Source organism: Diabrotica undecimpunctata, chromosome 6, assembly GCF_040954645.1.
Source record: "Diabrotica undecimpunctata isolate CICGRU chromosome 6, icDiaUnde3, whole genome shotgun sequence".
Lineage (NCBI taxonomy): Eukaryota > Metazoa > Arthropoda > Insecta > Coleoptera > Chrysomelidae > Diabrotica > Diabrotica undecimpunctata.
The window spans coordinates 17,808,188-17,826,964 of NC_092808.1; the positions used below are offsets into that span (position 1 = coordinate 17,808,188).

At 32.9% G+C, this 18,777-nt stretch overlaps 1 protein-coding gene across 1 annotated transcript; it reads left to right on the top strand.

Annotated features, from left to right (window-relative positions):
* The first annotated feature begins 1,868 nt into the window (after positions 1–1,868).
* LOC140443220 (armadillo-like helical domain-containing protein 3) lies at positions 1,869–16,618 on the top strand. The gene is made up of 6 exons (XM_072534353.1): positions 1,869–2,409; positions 3,750–4,166; positions 8,038–8,278; positions 9,192–9,412; positions 11,370–11,729; positions 16,225–16,618. Exons 1-6 carry the CDS (start codon positions 1,986–1,988, stop codon positions 16,584–16,586), a joined length of 2,025 nt encoding a protein of 674 aa, XP_072390454.1. The 5' UTR covers positions 1,869–1,985; the 3' UTR covers positions 16,587–16,618.
* The last annotated feature ends 2,159 nt before the right edge of the window (positions 16,619–18,777 follow it).

Below are 18,777 nucleotides of genomic sequence, written 5' to 3' on the forward strand. Positions count from 1 at the left end.
AACATAGGGCTGGAAGAGTTCACTTAAATGATGATGCTCTTTCGAGATGCTGATATAAAAAGCATCATCACGCCACTGTCTACCTCTTCGGATAGAGTCTGCACACGCTACATGCGCGAGGTTGGATCTTCCTATGTGGCGTTTACAGTACCTTTTTATATATGAACCAAATAAGTATAAACTAACATGAAGCTTTAAATTAGTTTGCAAAATAAATCTTACCTTTAAATTACAGCAATCAAGATTTTTGTCAATTTTGCGAAAAAAAATATTCGTATTACTATTTATCTATGTAATTAATATGTATTAATATGTAATTAATATTGTCAGTATTTTTAATTAAACGTATTGTTTTAAGAACAAAACATGATTGACTCATAGTTTGAAATTTCAGTTGGTATACTCGGTTCGCTATTCCCAGTCCTGCAGTCCTAACTGTCTAGTGAATTTAGTAATTATTTTTTTGCGAAGTTAGTTACTTTTTGACAGACTGAAAGTGGCTGAAAATTACTATACAACCAAGCACACGTACTCATAGCCAATATTAATAGTAAACAAACTAAATAGTAAATAAAATAGAACTTTGCGAATTACCGACAATCAATATTTATTTATCTGCACCATATAATAAATAGTTATGATAAATTATAACAACTAAAATATATTTTATAAATATATACTACCCAAAATTTGATGGGTTTAGTATACACTTCCACTATTTAGAATAATTCTTCTTTTTTTAAAGAAATAAGTCTGCAATAGTGGGATACTTGAGCTATTAATACTGAGAAGTAGGAATTGTTGTGTTGTAGGTTTCCGACAATGAATCTGTCAAAATATGCCCGAGCTAAGCGAATGGAGTTTATTTCATAATTCTTTTCTAGATGATGTTAGAATTTTAAATCTAAACTAACATACAACTTTAAATTATGTTATAATAAATCGTACCTTAAAAATATTAATAATATTATTTATTAATTATATTAATATGCAATTAGATTGATAGGTCTAATATTTTTTGTATCATTAATAAACGCATCGTTTCAAGAACAAAATATGAATGAAATGTCAGATTTCGGTAATTCAGAGTTTCTTTCCTAGATGTCTCTAGTATGTTAAATCTAAACTAACATAAAGCTTTAAATAATTTTGTATTAAATTATACCTTAAAAATATTATTAAAATTAATTATATTAATATATAATTAATACAGTATTATTAATTAAACGTGTCGTTTCAAGAACAAAATATGATTGAAATATGGTAGTTCATATTTCTTTCCGAGATGATGTCGTTACCTTACTGGACAAACGGTGTGACCTGTCATCATAGCCTTTTATATAGAGAGATTTATTTATAAATTTATAAACTTATGCCGTAAAATATATATTATACGTCATTGTCAAATCTGTCTGTAAGAAAAACATGGCAGCTGATGAAAAGTCCTATCACGGAACACACTGATGTAGATAATTTAGCGCCAAATTCTTATTATTTGAAAAATTGTTCGTTAAGATGCCGATAAATGGATCAGTGCAGTTAAATATTTCTACTCTTGTCCAAGTCATTTGGATTCTTCTAGTGGTCTCTGCTGTTTAATTCTGTTTGCCTATAATATACATATAGATTGATCGTATGACCTATTATATATTCTTCGACACTTTCGGTTTAATATTTCGAATATATTTTTTTCTAAATATTTAACTTTTACTGTCAGCTAATTGCAATAATATTTAGCTTTTACTTTGTACCTTCACGTCTTTGATAAAATTACATCATATGATAACCAATTAGTTAATCTAAAAATTGCCTACAATATAATTAACAAAACCTCACAAAAACTTCATATAAAACAGCTGTCACGTCAATGTAAAAGATAAACGTCAACAACCAAACCTCAAAACAAAAGTTTTATCAGTGCCGTATTTAAAATGAATAAGTTTAATTTAATTTATATTTAAGATTTAAACAAAATAATTATAGCAATGTCTACGCGAAAACGAAGTGGTTCCGGCTCAAAAAGGCAATTTAAAGAAAAAGTTGTACAAATATACGAATGCCTATTAAAAGGTGAAGATGTGTCTCATCAAAATATTCTATTCTGGGAAGAATTTTTTCTACTCAAACCAAAAGTTGCAACCTTAGAGAATGAACTTCAGAAACTCTCTACTGAACAACTTCAACTAGCTAAACAGAATATAAATCTTTTATTTAATCAGTGTATAGAGATTTTGGACCAACAAAATATAAGAGTAGCTTATGGGTTGTTAACTTTGTGTACCCTTTTACATTCTATTTTTAAAAAGGGACAGGAAGCTCAAATCGATGCTATTGAATTCCTTATGGGATTCGAAAATTTAGTTTCAAAAACGCAGAAGTTGCTAAAGTTATGTCAAACTTTTCTAGAAGGTAAGACAGTAATTATATTAAATTAATATTATACCCAACAAGAGATTTTTTTTAACGGTATTATCATTAATTTAAAATTGATATGAGTTCAGTATTAAGGCAATTATTACTTAAATTTATTTTACTATTGTTTTTAACATTTGCATAGATAATAAGTATTTGATAGTTTTTGCTTCCTAGGTCATATAATTATATTTGAAGTACATTGTGTTAAGTTATTATCAATTAAGTTAACCAATAATTTTATATGTAGGACATCAACAATTATTCACAAATGTAGCTGCCTAGTGTTTTAATAGCCACAATGACACTTTTAATGGTCAAAACTCAGGCATTCTACTTTTGACTCTAACCACAATGGTGTTGTTTTAGAGTCTCTTGGTTACAGTAGGTTCATTGATCCCTGTACCAACTGTCTAGTAAACCTAGTAAATCATTTTTTGCTATGTTAAACAAATTAATATTGGCTTCAACTGGAAGTTAATATAAAACCAAGCACAAATGCTCATAGCCAATATTAATTATTGTACATTGTACCTAAATAAACCATTATTCATGTACTTTATCAACAAAATAAAACTGAATCCATTAACACAAAAGTTTAAGTGTTTCTTTTTGAATTTTTGTAGTCATTTATAGATTAGTGTTTACAAATAAAAAGTTTTTAATCAAAATTAGTGAATATACACTCCCATTAGGGAACATCAATAAACTATGTCATAGCGAAGGGGGAGGGGGGACTTTGCTACGTAGGATTGGGAGAGTGGGGCATGACTGCACCATACCCCACCACCATACATTGTTTGGTGTATTTCAATTTGTCACTATTGTCTCTATGAATATAATTTTTTACTATCTCTTATTATACATTCGTAAATATGGTTTTATAGTTAATTTTTAAAAATCCAGAAATAACATTGAATTTTTTAAAAAATGACTGAAAAGGGTATTCATGAGTTGTAATTGTGACATCAACATGACAGTGGACCTCAACTGTAAACCACGCTTTATGACAAAGGGGAGGGGGTATTAAAAAGTCAAAATTTTTTATAACATAGTTTATGGATGTTCCCTTCATGGTTATTCTCCTTTTTCTTTTCATTTAAAGAAGGCTTTATAAGTAATAAGGTGTTATGTGTCAAAGTATTTCTTATTACACTTGTATCCCACAGAGGGTGCTGGAATGCTTTAGAATAAAGTTATGTACAAAGTTCAGATATCGTTGGGACATTATAGTATAAATTATCATTTCTGCTGCATCTGTAAGATGTTATTAAACAAATATTGATGAACAATAATAAATATTTCAATACTTAATTAACTTTTATGTTGATTTTTAGGAGAATCAACTGAGGCTGTCAAAGCACTATGCCTTAAGGTTATTCTTATTGTAACAACAGGCCTTGACTCCATAAATCAAAATACTTTAATAGAATATATTATGATATCACCTCTCTTCGAGTGTCTTGTAAAATTACTATGTGATGTTCCTACAAGGCAAAGGCATGGCTACGATGTAGTTTTGATCATTACTCTACTGGTTAACTACAGGAAATATGATGCAACAAACCCTTATGTAGTGAAACTATCAATTTTGGATGATGAACTAGCATTAAACGGGTATGGACAAGTGATAACATCTTCCTTATCAGACTTCTGTAACCAGTATAATGCAGAACATGCTGAAAATCAGAGTGCTTCATGGTTCTCATCACTTACAAATATTGTTGGCAATATGTTCATATCAGAGGAAGGAGGTAAGTCTAATACATAACCATCAGTCAATAAGTTTTTTATTTCAAAACCTCATACTCTATGAGTGAAGAGATTTTAGAAATAGTAAAATGTAAAGTAAAGTAGTAAAGCTTTGAGACTATAGGATGAAAAACGTGAGATACACATATATCATAGTAAAGTGATCTATTGTGCCATATATTGTATAGTTGCAAATCTAGTGTTGGATAGCAAATAAAAATTCTTCAACCTAGTGCCTCATTACTAATTTTAGTTATTTTACAAAAACGAGACACTATGAATCCAGTAAATAAAGGAACAGAATATGGAGTGTACCATACTGTTCAGAAAACTAAAAAAACATCCTGATTCACATTGTAAACAGAAGTTATTAGATTTTCATTCATTTTGTACTAGGTAGCCAACTACAAACGGCTATCAAGCATATCTTGAGAATAGATTATAATCTATATACAGGACCAGAATAAAAAGTTTTATAACAAAATTTGCTCCGAAAAAAATCTGTAAGTTATTTACATAGTTGTAGGTACAGTGCTAGATAGCATAATTAAATAATGCTGAAAACCTGGGAACCTTGTTGGTTCTATATCCGGTAAAGAAAGCAAGTCTCTAGCTCTGCTTTTAAATAAGTTCTTCAAATTACTAAGTTTAAAATTTGCACTTAAAGACTTGCAAATTTGCATTAACAGACATCTCTAGATGGATGAACACAAACAGCCTACTTAGGTTGTAGTGCATAAAATTTTGATCTTCCAATGTAAAAAGTTGAATTTTCTTTCTTATACATGGTGAAAGTTTCTAATGCTTTAAGTCATATATTATGTTCTCCTTTTCAGTACCTTTTTTCCTGCAACTGTTATAGCGATAGTGTCATTTTATTGCCACTGTGGTAAGTCCCATTTATCTTCAAGATAAAACTACTGAACAATAACACAGGCCGACGAAAAATTTTTTTGTGAAAACTTTTTTTACTTTAATAGCTGATTTTTATTGATTTTTATGTGCTGAATCCAAATCTGGCCTTAGTTTTTTTGTATCACCCATAGTTTTTCTGCAATTTGGGTTTTTATGTAGTATACATTTTTATGTAGTTTCTTATGTAGTATAAATACGGTATATGGTGAAATTAATGAAACACTATGTTACATCATAATCATGAATATATTATTACAATAGGTTACTTGAAACAGTTATACATATGATATAATACAGGTTCCATTAGTCATCTGGGATTGGTTTGTATTTTCTTTCCCTCTTTTCTTTGAAACTTCTTGTGTAGCTTTTTCTACGATGAGTCGCCTGCTGAACTTCTCTGTGAAGTGACCAACAGTAGTCCCCCATCATGTTAGTGTTCCAGCGGCCCTGATAGCGTTTTTCCATCAGTTTAATGTCCTGGTGAAAACGCTCTCCTTGCTCCTCACTTACATCGCCCAAGTTTTCCGGGAAGTAATCAAGATGACTGTTCAGGAAGTGAACTTTCAGGCTCATCAAACATCCTAACTTTTTAAAGTTCTTTAACATGTTAGCAACAATAGCAACATATTCTGGATCTTTTTTATTCCCCAAGAACTTGGTAACCACTTGCTTGAATGACACCCATGCTTCTTTCTCATTTGAGGTCATTGTCGATTCAAAGTTAAGGTCTAACATCATTTTTCTAATGTCTGGTCCGACAAAGACGCCTTCTTTCAGTTTAGCTTCTGAGAGGTGTGGAAACTTTAGGCAGAGATACATAAAACATGGCCCATCTTTAGGCAAAGCCTTCACAAACTGTTTCATGAGGCCTAACTTTATGTGAAGAGGTGGTAGGAGCACTTTTTTTGGATCTACGAGGTTTTTGCGAAGAATGTTCTTTTCACCTGGTTTTAAAGATTCCCTAGCAGGCCAGTTCTTTTTGCACCAATGTTGATCTCTAGCCCTACTGTCCCATTCACACAAGAAACATGGAAACTTGGTAAAACCACCTTGTTGACCAAGTAGCATACATGTTACTTTTAAATCACCACATATCATCCAACCATGATCACAATAGCCTATTTTATTCAGCACTATTTCTAGGTTTTCATAGCTTTCTTTCATGTGTACAGAATGACCAACAGGTATAGATGCGTACTGGTTTCCATTGTGTAATAAAACAGCCTTTAAACTTCTTTTGGATGAGTCAATGAACAGCCTCCAGTCTTCCTTTTTGTACTCAACACCAAATTCATTCATCAGACCTGGAATGTCTGTACAGTACACCAAATCACCATCTTGTTCAAAAAATTTTGAAAATTGTTGCTCTCTCTTTCTATACACATAAATGCTGGTTCCAGCACCCAACAAGTTCTTTTCTTTTAGTCTAGAGCCAAGCAATTCAGCTTTTTCTTTAGTTAAGCCTAGATCCCTAACCAAGTCATTAAGTTCAATCTGAGTAAACAATTTAGGCTCTACATTTTCTGTAATACATCGAAATTCTTCATCATCTTGTTCACCTAACTCAGATTCTACATCATAAGATGGTTCAGTTTGAATGGAATCCAAATCATCTGTAGGTTCAGGGACCGGCATATCTTGACCGTGTTTCACTGGTCGGATGGCAGACATAAGGTTAGGGTAGCTTATTACCTTCTTATTTTTTGAGTTGTGACCAGTTACATCAACACTACAAAAGTAACAATCATCAGAATGATTTCTTTGCTCTCTCCATATCATAGGAACTGCAAATTTGAAGGATTTTTTCTCCTTTTTTGACCATTTTCTTAGATCTTCAACACATACATAACATACCTTATGCAGCGCCCAAGATTTATCCTGATCGCCAAGTAAAGTTCCAAAGTATGATCGATAAACCTTTTTCACAAAGTCCGTAATGTTTCTTTGGTGTTTTTTAATCACAAACTCACCACAAATATAACAAAAACTGTCAACAGAGTTTTTACAACCGCGGTTAGACATTGTGTTGAGCACGTGTACAAAAACCGTGAAAGTGAGGTTACATTGACAGTAAACAAACATCAGCTGTTAACGTTCAAATGGAATCTACCTTTTTTGATCTTTTAGTATGTTTCAGCAGTGCTACCAACACAATTTAAGTCCATTACCTCTACTTTTTTGATTATATTTAAACTATTATAGTATATGTTAAATTCTGTAGAAATCGCTTAATTAAAAAAATGTTACTACAAAATGTGAAGAAGTTGTGGGTGATACAGCTTTGTAAGCATCATATTTGGATTCAGCGACCTGAAAGACATTAGAATAGGGTGTTTTTAGTGAAAAAGTTTTTTCATCGTTGGCCTGTGTAATTTGATTGTATGTTCCATTCACAGGATGACCACTATAGGGATCTTATTTTGATGCAGATGGCATCTGGTTCAAAATTTTTGGCTCTAAAAAAGACATTGGGATAATTATTAAAACTTGAACCTATTCATTATATGATGTACACGATTCAACAGCTGAATTGATGTTTGATAAATATTTCTGGCAAGTTGTGCAAGCTTTGTTTGTTTCATTTTGTTCTGAGGCTGAAATGTCTACCATTGCTTTAGATAAATTGTTCTGGAAAATTCCATTGCAGTTCAAAATTATTTAGAATTCTCCAGATTGTTCTAGAAGGCTTTGTTTTTTCATTTGAAGAAAATTTAAATTGTCTATACAACCTGCCAAACTGAAGTAGAAGTTTCTCTTTTGACCTTGAATGATATGTGATATTAGAGATTGGACAGAATTGTTATATCAGATCCCTAGTTTGCAAGTTTTTATGTAGCTTTTTTAATTTAAGTTAAAAGAATAATTAATCTTGTCAGTCTTATTTCTTTTTTGATTTATTTTGTTTCCACTTTCTTGTTATTTTTGTTGTTAACCAAAGTAATTGTATGTTTTCTTTAGGTTTTAGAATGCAACAGATGCGTGCCAATAATGCACTTTTATTGGCGTTTTACGAGGCAGTTCATTTAAATAGAAATTTTATTACAACGTTAGCGCAAACTCAGACTGATTCAAGCTCCCCTCCATCTCCCAATAATACTTTAAGTAACGTACAAGGTGTTCCAGATTTATCAACTGCGCCAGCTACTTTTGACATTACAACTCAGCCTTCTAATTTGTTAGTTACATTTTTTCAGTATTGGTAAGTAAAAAACATGCGAAAATAACATTTTAATAAAATGCAGCAACTATTTCTAATATGTCAATTATATTTATTTTATTATTTTATATATATTTTCAACGTTTAGTGGCCAAAGTTATCTAGTGAAATTGATTTAAGATTTCCATTGCATGCTCATTTTCCTTAATAAACAAAGTCAGGAGCTTATTGGGTCGTCTGATCGTTTGAGACGTAATATATAGACGTGGTATATCGTATTACTCGTCCAGACTAGGAATGACTTTCGAAATTTTACTTGTCAGTGCAGACAGCAGATGGGGAAAATATTTGAAGAGAAAGAGATGGATGAAGGCTGGGTTTCGACTAAGTAATTTCTAAATGTAGGTAACAGGTCGAGTTTACTTTTCTACTAAGATAATATCCGGTAATTTTGCTGCGCATCACGTGGGCATGCCGATTGTAGAATTTTTAAAGTTTACTTTAATTTTTTCTTTTCTTTCTTTTTTTTTACATAGAGAAAAAACTAGTTTTTTTTTACGTAAAGAGTGAAAAAGATGGTGTTTTCAAGGGTGAACTGTAGATGCATGTCGGAATAAAAGGTTATTCCTAGTATCATTCAATAGCCTCTGGTAAGAGGCTTTGAATTTGCGGTTTACATAATTCGCTATCGAAGAAAAGTCTCCTGACTTCTCGTTGCTTCGTATAGATGTCGCTGCTAGCGTACCAGGCATGTTATTTTTATTATCACGGCCAAATATTAGACTGCATTTCATTTGAGATTGAACTGTCACAATTCAATTGTTCCTGATGAGTGTTGATACAACTTGAAACACGTGTAGAACAATTAATGAATTCAAATTATGCAATGCAATCTTATTTCTTATCACGTAAAAACACATTCAATCTAAAATAATAACGTAATATTTTGTTCTAGCTCAATAGTGATGCAAGATACAAAGACTGAAGCAGGAACAAACACTGTGAAATTATGTTTCCTTATCCTTAGTTGTATAACGGAAGATCAATATGCCAATTCGTTGATGCATGACGTAACTTTAGCTTTCAAAGTAAGACTGCACCGTTTTCCAATGCGACACCGTAAACTTTCTGCTGATAAAACGACTTCCAGTCAGCCTTTGATCTGCACTCTTTTAGGTAAAGAACTGTTCTTTTTTTATGAACTATATAACTGGGAGTATACATCAATTATTGTAAAATGTTGACACGACGATGCCTAGATGTAGACAAAGATGTTATATTGATTACAACAAAGCATTCGACAAAGTGAGATATGAGCAATTTATACAATTTCTTAAATATAAAAACATAGATTCAAAGACATATGGATAATCACCAACCTTTACTACAGCCAAAGAGCTTCAGTACAAATTGAAGAAAGATTGACAGAAGAAATCAACATAGAAAGAGAGGTCAGGCAAGGGAGTGATGGAGGCAGCATATGGTGTGGAGACGTGGACCATCAATAATTACTGCTGTAACAACATGGAAGTATTCGAACTATACACAAATAACCTGGACTGATAAAATAACAAATTCAGAAGAAGAATGAGAAAAGAAAAAGAATTATTGCTTACCATAAAAAGTCGAAAACTTCAATATTTTGTACACGTTATGCGGGGAGATAAAGATCAACTTCTACGAAATAATCCAGAGTACAATTCTAGAAAGAAGAAGTATAGGGAGAAGAAATATGTCTTCGCTGCAAAATTAAGAGAATGGTCTGGTTATAAATTGAATCAACTGTTACATTCAGCTATATCTAAGATCCAAATAGCAATGATGATAAAACTTTAAAACTGAGACAAGTGAAGAAGATTGTAAAGTTTTAAAAAAATTATGAATTGTCATAAATTTATTGTATACATTTAGATCAAAACAAATATTCTATGTACTATGATTTGAAGAAAAAAAGAAGCTACTGATCATGTACATGAGGCTTGTTTTGTGTCAAGTATTCAAAGAAGAAAAAAATTAGTGTCTAAATTTGCCTTCTGGAAGGAAGGAACTACCTTAGTCATTGCGCCCTTTAAACTTAAAGTACATATTTCTTTGCTATTCTAATTGTTCAACATAACTTGCTGGGAACAACAGTTGTGAGAGGCCCATAACGACCAGGTCCTTATGGGCCTACTCTGGATCCTAGGGATGATACAATGGGCCGGCTTTAGGAAGTGTCTAAAGGGCTCAAAAATAGACCTTTTCCTGATCAACCATGAGCGCAAGAATTTTATCTATTTTAATAAAAAAAGAACAGAACGTGTAGTATCAGAACAACTCATTTGTGACAGGGTTTAGGGGTAATATTAACATACATAAAAAAGGAGGTAGATGACGACGAACCCACCTATATTTCAACATCAGAGAAATCTTTAGACAATAGACAGTGTTTTGAATCTCTTTTGTCCACAATAAAATTAAAATGGGTTAGAAAACTAAGCACTAAAAGAAGATACATAGATAATAACTTCATGATTTCAAGTAAGAATAATAATTCAACTTAACTGAGGCAGCAAATAGAACTACTATCCATCAACAGAGTAGCACTGATAAACTCTTCATAAAAACTAAACAACTTCTAGTACAAAATTCATTACAACAGAACACCTACACATTTAAAATAATAGAAAAGACAAATGAGTATAGTATACCTTTATGGTTGGCCTTTGTAGATTTTAATAAGGCATTTGACACTATTGAAACAAACTCAATAATTTCTGCCATACGAAATGCGAAAATAGATCGACGATATATCAATCTAATTAAAAAAGATCCTAACCTTAAGAACACAGCTACATGAACTAACAGAAGAAGTTATGATACAAAGAGGAGTAAGTAAAGGGGATATAATATCCCCTAAACTCTTCACTGTCACACTTAAAGATGTTCAAACAATAACTAGAATGGAAAAACCTGCAAATAAACATAGAGCAGGAGAAAGACTCAACAACCTGATACACCAGAGAACTATAGAAAGAAAACTTTTTGGAATAAAATAAAATAAAATTTTATTATTTAAATAAAAATAAAAAAAAGAAAGGAATGGATTGTATTCTTAGTTTTATATATTTTAATACCTCATATTATTTTTTAGATCTACTAGTGGAATTCATCCTTAGTCATATGATGAAAAAATTTCCGATGGAACTCTATCTTCTTTGTACCGGAGTCGTCCAAAGAATACTTTGTTATCAGAAAAAATGCCGCGTAAGACTAAATTATTCTTGGAAGGATCTTTGGTCAGCCTTAATTGCCTTGCTTAGATTTATTTTACAAAATGAGAATTATTTAGGTAAAAAGATCAATATCTTCGATCTTTCGATTAAAATCGTCAACATATTAAACTTCTTTATTACGTACGGAGACAATTTTCTACCGACGCCCGGTAGTTACGATGAGCTGTACTATGAAGTTATCAGGATGCATCAAGTCTTTGATAATATTTATTCTATGGGTAAGTAGGTAGTTTTGTAATATATTCTGACATAATTAAGTAATCAGGAAGTAAAATAATTAAAACAGTTTATTTGTTAAGCGTTAGATAATTTGTTTCTCTATAAATGTATAAACTTGTCTATAACATTCATTTTGTCTCTAGAGAGAGCAAACAAAGAACACCAAAAGCAGATACAATTGTGTGCTTAGATCAAATGGCAATTTCTATTGATACTTCGCTTTACCACTTCGCACCCGAATGTGAGAGACAAAATAGAATTTACCAAACAATACAAACACAACCTCATAGGAGTAAAATATAGCGCCTTAGGATTCGTTTACAAAACATTACACGTGAATTTTTAACATGTTTGACTGATTAAATTATTAGTTTTAAAAACAACTATCATCCCTTTGTTCTGTGAACGTCATTGATGCTTTTACCCTAGGCTTTGTCGAATGAATGATTCAAGAATAACGAGAAGTACAATAAAGTTAGGTTAAGATGAACAGCGAGATAATCAGCGGTGCGAGCGAAGTGTGGGCAGCCGAGACATACATTCGGCTTATTCGTGTCCTTTGAAGTGTGTCAAAAAACCGACAAGTGGGCAGAGTTGTAAAATTGTCGTCAGGAAAAGAGCATGAAGAGACCACGTTGATAGAATCTTCTTCTTCTTTAGATGCAAATCCACTAATGGATGTTAGCGATCACATTTTCCATTAATTCTCTATTTCTTGCAATATGTATCAGAGATTGTATGTCGTTAATCCCTGTCCATTGCCTTATGTTTCGGAGCCAGGACATTTTCTTGCGTCCCATTCCTCTCTTGCCTTCAATTTTACCCTCGATTATAAGTTGGAGGAACTGGTATTTTTCATTTCGCATGATGTGACCTAGATACGCCGTTTTCCTTTTCTTGATGGTTTCGAAAAGTTGGCGTTCTTGGTTTATTCTTTTAAGGACATCTATATTTGTGATTTTCGCTGTCCATGGTATTTTTAGGATACGGCGATAGAGCCACATTTCGAAAGCTTCTAATCTGTTTATATCCCTCGTTTTGAGTGTCCAGCCCTCTACGCCATATAGCAGCACTGACCACACGTAGCACTTAGTAAACCTTAGTCTCAGTTGAAGATCGAACTCTGAACAAGTCAGTACCTTCTTGAATTTTACGAAAGCTTGTCGAGCTTGCTCAATGCGACATTTTACTTCCCTGTCCGATGTCCAGTCTTCAAAAAGCCACGATCCCAGGTATTTAAATTTACTCACTCTTTCAATGGACTTAGTATTCAGTGTTATGGTGGAGTTTTCAAGTGCATCCAAGTTTCTGGAGATGATCATAAATTTGGTTTTTTTGGTATTAATCTCTAATCCCATTCGCTTACTGTATTCTCCGATTATAGTGACAAGTTGTTGAAGATCGACTATGTTGTCACAAATTAAGACACCATCATCAGCATATCGTATGTTGTTGATCAGTACTCCATTCACTTTGATTCCCATCTTTGCATCCTCCAGAGACTCTTGAAATATGGCTTCCGAATAAATGTTAAATAAAAGAGGGGAAAGCACACATCCCTGTCGAACGCCCCTTCTTATATGTATGGGTTTGGATATAGAATTGTCTATTTTTAACTGTGCCGTTTGATGCCAGTACAAGTTTTCAATGCATCTTATGTCTTTTTGGTCTATATCAACTTTCTTGAGGATCTGCATTAACTTGTGGTGTTGGACACGATCAAACGCTTTTTGGTAATCTAAAAAGCATAGGAACACATCCTTCTTCTGATCGTAACAATTTTGGACCAGCACCTGTGTTGCTACTATTGCTTCTCGTGTTCCTAAACCTTGCCTAAACCCGAACTGGGAGTCACTGATGTCCCATTCACATTTTTTGTATACTCTTTGATGTAGTATTTTTAAGAATATCTTTAAAGTGTGACTCATCAGGCTAATGAGTCTGTGATCCTCACATCTTTTTGCATTGACTTTCTTGGGCAGGGGAATAAAGGTAGAGCGTAACCACTGTTGAGGATAGCAAAGGTTATACACATGTTATAGAAAAAAAATCAGAGGTTGATTTAGATTTTAGTTCCTTATCTGTACCACCAGGAGCGGTCATGTCAGCGCTATTACTGCTTCTAAAATATGAATGAGTGGGGCAACAAATGCAACTTTAGATATTTTTATATGTAGATGCCGCGTGATCATAGAATAGCATTAAATTTTTGCGTTTTATAAAATTATAAAATAAAATATTATTTTAACTTTTAATAGTCTTTTTAGAAAAAATATTATGATTAAAATTTTTAATTTAAATATGTATAAATCTACAAAAAATATAATTAAAACTCTCTTCTAATAAACTATAAATGAAATTAATTAAAAGTCAATCACCTGGAGAGAAAGCTCAAAAAATTGAAAGGTGTTTCGATTAAAAAACAATTCCTGATCTTCTTAGTACGCTAGAATTGCTTTTTTAGCACATACACCAAATAATTATTTTTTACAATTTGAAAATTCGAAATTGTGAAGTATAATTTTTGATTTTTAAATTAAAAAAATAAATAAGTAAATCTCAAATAACACCTCTTTAGAGCTCAATAAAGGAAGATGATATAAAGGCAAACATGGTTGCTGGGACATGGACCATAGCAAATCCCAAGAAAACCGAATCAGCAGCACCCGAGGATAAAAAGAGACTTCGGGAGAATACCATCACCCCCTCGTAACAGAGTTGCTAAGAAACCAAGGGGCTCTAACGAGCAAACTAGGTCATAAAGGTCCGTGACAAAAATATTCAGAATGGTGGTAGCACACAGACACCATCCTGATACTCAACTAGATCGGGCTCAAGCAAATTTGATTATTAACAAACTGGAGCAAGCGCTTGACGAGGCTCCTATCGGAGGCCAAAATGAACTTCTGCAGTTCTATAAAATATCAAGGGACTCTGAGTGAACTGTGTAATCGAGTATACAAAAAAATGGACGACTGAAGTGGTGAAGACTATTGGGGGCTTGTGGGAGGGACCAAACTTAAATATAATTGATCCAAATAATATGCCCAAGAGCTTGATGAAAAAACCATCAGGATCCATCTAAAGAGGCAAAACCAAGACCTTAACACAGAAGACTAGTTGTGATCTGTGTTCCACAGACTGAACGACAGTGAAGATAAAAGTGATACAGGGAGGAGTTATGAAGTAGATAGTTCTCAGATCAGCATACCTCCCATATGATAATATCGAACAACCATCAAGGGAGTTGGAATAGCTAGTGAGAGATTGCATGAAAAATGAACTGCAATTAATCATTGGCTATGATACGAATGCCTACCATCTGACCTGAGGCAGAACAAACACCAAACTGTTAAAAAATGGCATGCCTTAGATGAGGTGTCTTGTTCAGACCATCGAGACAAGCAATGAGCATATCAAGGAAACTTATCTTAATCATCGTAAAACAAATTGGGAAGTATACCAATCAAGTATTGAATATTATTTAGGTAAGATTAAAGGGACGATAAGCTATACATTGAACGTAGACATGGCCGCCGTACAATTTCATTGTCATATGTCAAGTTTCATTGAATACTTTTTTTAACAGAACAATTGTTCAATAAAATACTTTCGAAAATAGTCTAAAAGTTTAATGAAAGTTCTAAAAAAATGAAATTTTTGGTTGAATGAATTTTTTTTTAAATATTTCGAAAATTTTTGGGCAGGAAAACAGTATAATAAAAAGTTAAGTGTCGGTTTTCGTAGTGTTGGAACAAGCCTATTTTTAATTCAAAGTCATGAAATTTTATTTACATGTAATAAAAAAATAAATACTTTGAATATTGTAAATATCGTACGTTTTTAAGTTTTAAAATTAAAAATTTAACAATTTAATATATTAAAAATAAAGATTTTATTGTTAAAAAAACAAAAAAAGACAGTTTGCAAATCAATGGTATCAAAATTTGATTAAGCGTGGATGCATAAGTTAAATAAATAGCTCCGTTTGTACTCCTTTCCCAAACTATAACTTTCATGGAGTTTTTAAGCCGACGGCCACGGTTTGAGTTTATGCAGTCGCCCGCCCTCTTAAGGATTGTTTTGAAGTATAATAACCGTAACCAAATCGTCCATATTTGAAATGTCTTTCTATATTCGTCTATATTGTAAACAAGAGTGATATACGTGAGTCGAGTGAAAAGTTTTTGTCCCGATGTCTAAAACGACAATTTTTAAAAAACGTTTTAATTTTTAAACATAAAATCAAATTAAAAACTCGCCAAATTATTGCCACGAAATGTTAGATGTAGCCTCTAATCTGAAGTTAAATGTATGCGTGCTTTTACAACGTCTCCAGCTTCTTCTGCTGCTGCTCTCCTATAAGGAAACCTTCCTGATCTCTAGAAAAAGAATTAATCACAATGGACAAATCTATCACTTATGTCCTAGAACCTTTCATTTCTGTTTTATGTTAATTCTGTTTGTTAATTATAAATGTGTTTTCTCTTTCAGCTTTAAGATACTCCAGTGGGGATGGCGACTTCAAAGAAGACGCCCTCAAACTCAATAATACGCTTTTTAACGTAAGAGCAATCATAAAACATTTCAATCCAAAAATTGAGCAATGGTTAGCTTCCGCAAATTTATCCACACCTAGTGAGGAACAAATTTTAGAGATAGTAAAGAAAAATTACGATAGTCTGACGCTTAAGCTACAAGATGCGTTAGATCATTACGAACGATACACCGAGAAACCGCAATACGCCATATTTTTTACTAACATGGTCAAATCAATCCTCTGCGATACAAGAAATAATACTAGTTGTTCTTTGATAAATTTTACTTCTATTGCTAATGAGTATCCTGTTATATAATTCGATTTTAAGATTATACTATATATTTTGTTGCATGTTGTTTCAATTTCAAACCCCGTCCATTTAAGGTAACTAATAAGTTCCATCAAAGGTGTTGTGCCACCGAATCTAACAGATATTTTGTGAAAACACTGTTATTGACAATGAAAATCCAATAGTATCGGAGACTACACTATATGCACTCTGCATTATCTTGCTTTTTTAATATTCTAATTAATTTACTATACTTACATAAGAATTAAGCAATCAATCAATTTCAATACGTTTCCTTACAAAAATGCTCCTGCTTACACCGGTCATAAAAAAAAAATACTCCAGTGGGGCAACGGATTAAAAAATTAGTTATAAAGGCAGAAACCTCGTTTAGTAAGAGAATCTTCATGATACTTCCATGATTATATTTTTCTCCTGTGCTATTCTCACTTGGTGTTGTTAATCATCAACTATTAAGGATTTTGTAGATTTTACCTTGTTAAAGAAACGGTATGACCAGGACAAGGACGAAACCGGGTAACTACCCCTATTCAAGATCGATTTTTAATAATTTCTGCTCTTCGACAACGTTTTGTAACACATCGAAGTCTACAAATTCAGCTTCGAGACGTGCATGCTATACAAATTAGTACTGAAACTGTTTGCCAGCGACTTAGGGAATACAACTTAACACCTAGGATTGTCGCCCGAGGTCCTCTATTAACTGCAGAGCATCGAAGGGGGAGACTACATTTTGCCAGAGAACACGTTAATTGGTTAGAGGCTGACTGGGAACGAGTGCTATTTACTGATGAATCCCGATTTTGTTTGTACAATAACGACAGACGTGTTCGTGTGTTGCGACGACCCAACGAACGATATGCTCAGTGTAACTTCTCACACACCACATTTTTTGGTGGAGGATCCGTTATGGTGTGGGGTGGTATTTCTTTGACCGCACGTATGGACCGAGTGGTCTTACAAAATGGAACTGTTACAGCTGAAAGATATATATTGGAGATCCTGGAGCAACATGTAGTACCATTCGCTCCTTATATCGGTGACAATTTCTTACTAATGCAAGATAATGCCAGACCTGAATGCTCACGCTGCACAGATCGTCAGAAATTATCTAGAAGATGTAGAAATTAACACTATGGAATGGCCAGCATATAGTCAGGATTTAAATCCGATTGAAAATCTCTGGGATATCCTTGGTAGGCGATTAAGAGCGACACCGATCCAACCAAACAACTTACAGGAAGTGGGAGAGAGGCTGATCCAGATTTAGAAAGAACTAGAAAAATAAAATACGGCAATTAATTTTAAGTATGGGCCAACGATGTGAGGCTGTTATACGTAGTAGAGGTGGAAACACTCGTTATTAAGACTTTTTTCATATTTTAGTTTACTTTTCTTATCATTATTTTTTTAGAATTTTCCGTTTTATTTATTTTTTTTTTCTCCTGTACTTCAACATTTCCTGATGATTAGACAAACTGTTATAATTACTAATAAAATGTAGAATAAATCTGGTGAAGTTTTATTTTTTATTCTTTGTCTGTTTACAAATAAAATTGATCTATTGAAGTGGTGCGTTAATTTCTTGTGTATTTTAAAACGAGAAATGTCATAAAAATTTAAACAGATCATTCAATATTTTTAATAGTTTTGATGACGTTTATGACTTTTAAATTTTGACAATCGTTGCGAATCGAATCTTTTATTGACGCAGTGGCGCACCCAGGGGGGGGTTTGGGGGGTTAAACCCCCCCCCCAGGACCCTATTCCGTCACTGTTACTCACACGTTTTAAGGACTCCAAATGGAGGTAGCATCATAAAAAAAAATTCGGTGACCAACCAAAACCCCCCCCCAGAGGCAAATTCTAGGTGCGCTACTGTATTGACATATATTATTCTTTTAATTTTTTACTTCTCATTTGATGTCTGTATTTGGTTTGTTATTGTTCATGCGATATGACACGACCATTATGAGACTGATGAAACTACAAATGTTTCCTTAGGACCACAAAAGTTTCGTAAATTTTTTTTAAAAGGGCAAAAACTATCGCGTTAATAATCAGATAAAGGTACTCGACTGTTCTGTTAATTCGACGTAGATTAATAGATTCGACATCAATTATTTGCGAAAATTTTAAATTTCAAGAGGGTCCCGCTTGGTTTCGCAGTAGTGTTGGGCTCGTTAAGTAAAATAAT

Bases quoted from the DNA above. Each gene is read 5' to 3' on its own strand.
- LOC140443220 (XM_072534353.1), top strand. From the start codon at position 1,986: ATGTCTACGCGAAAACGAAGTGGTTCCGGCTCAAAAAGGCAATTTAAA. The intron at 2,410-3,749 runs GTAAGACAGTAA...GTTGATTTTTAG, and splicing joins ATGTCAAACTTTTCTAGAAG to GAGAATCAACTGAGGCTGTC. The intron at 8,279-9,191 runs GTAAGTAAAAAA...ATTTTGTTCTAG, and splicing joins GTTACATTTTTTCAGTATTG to CTCAATAGTGATGCAAGATA.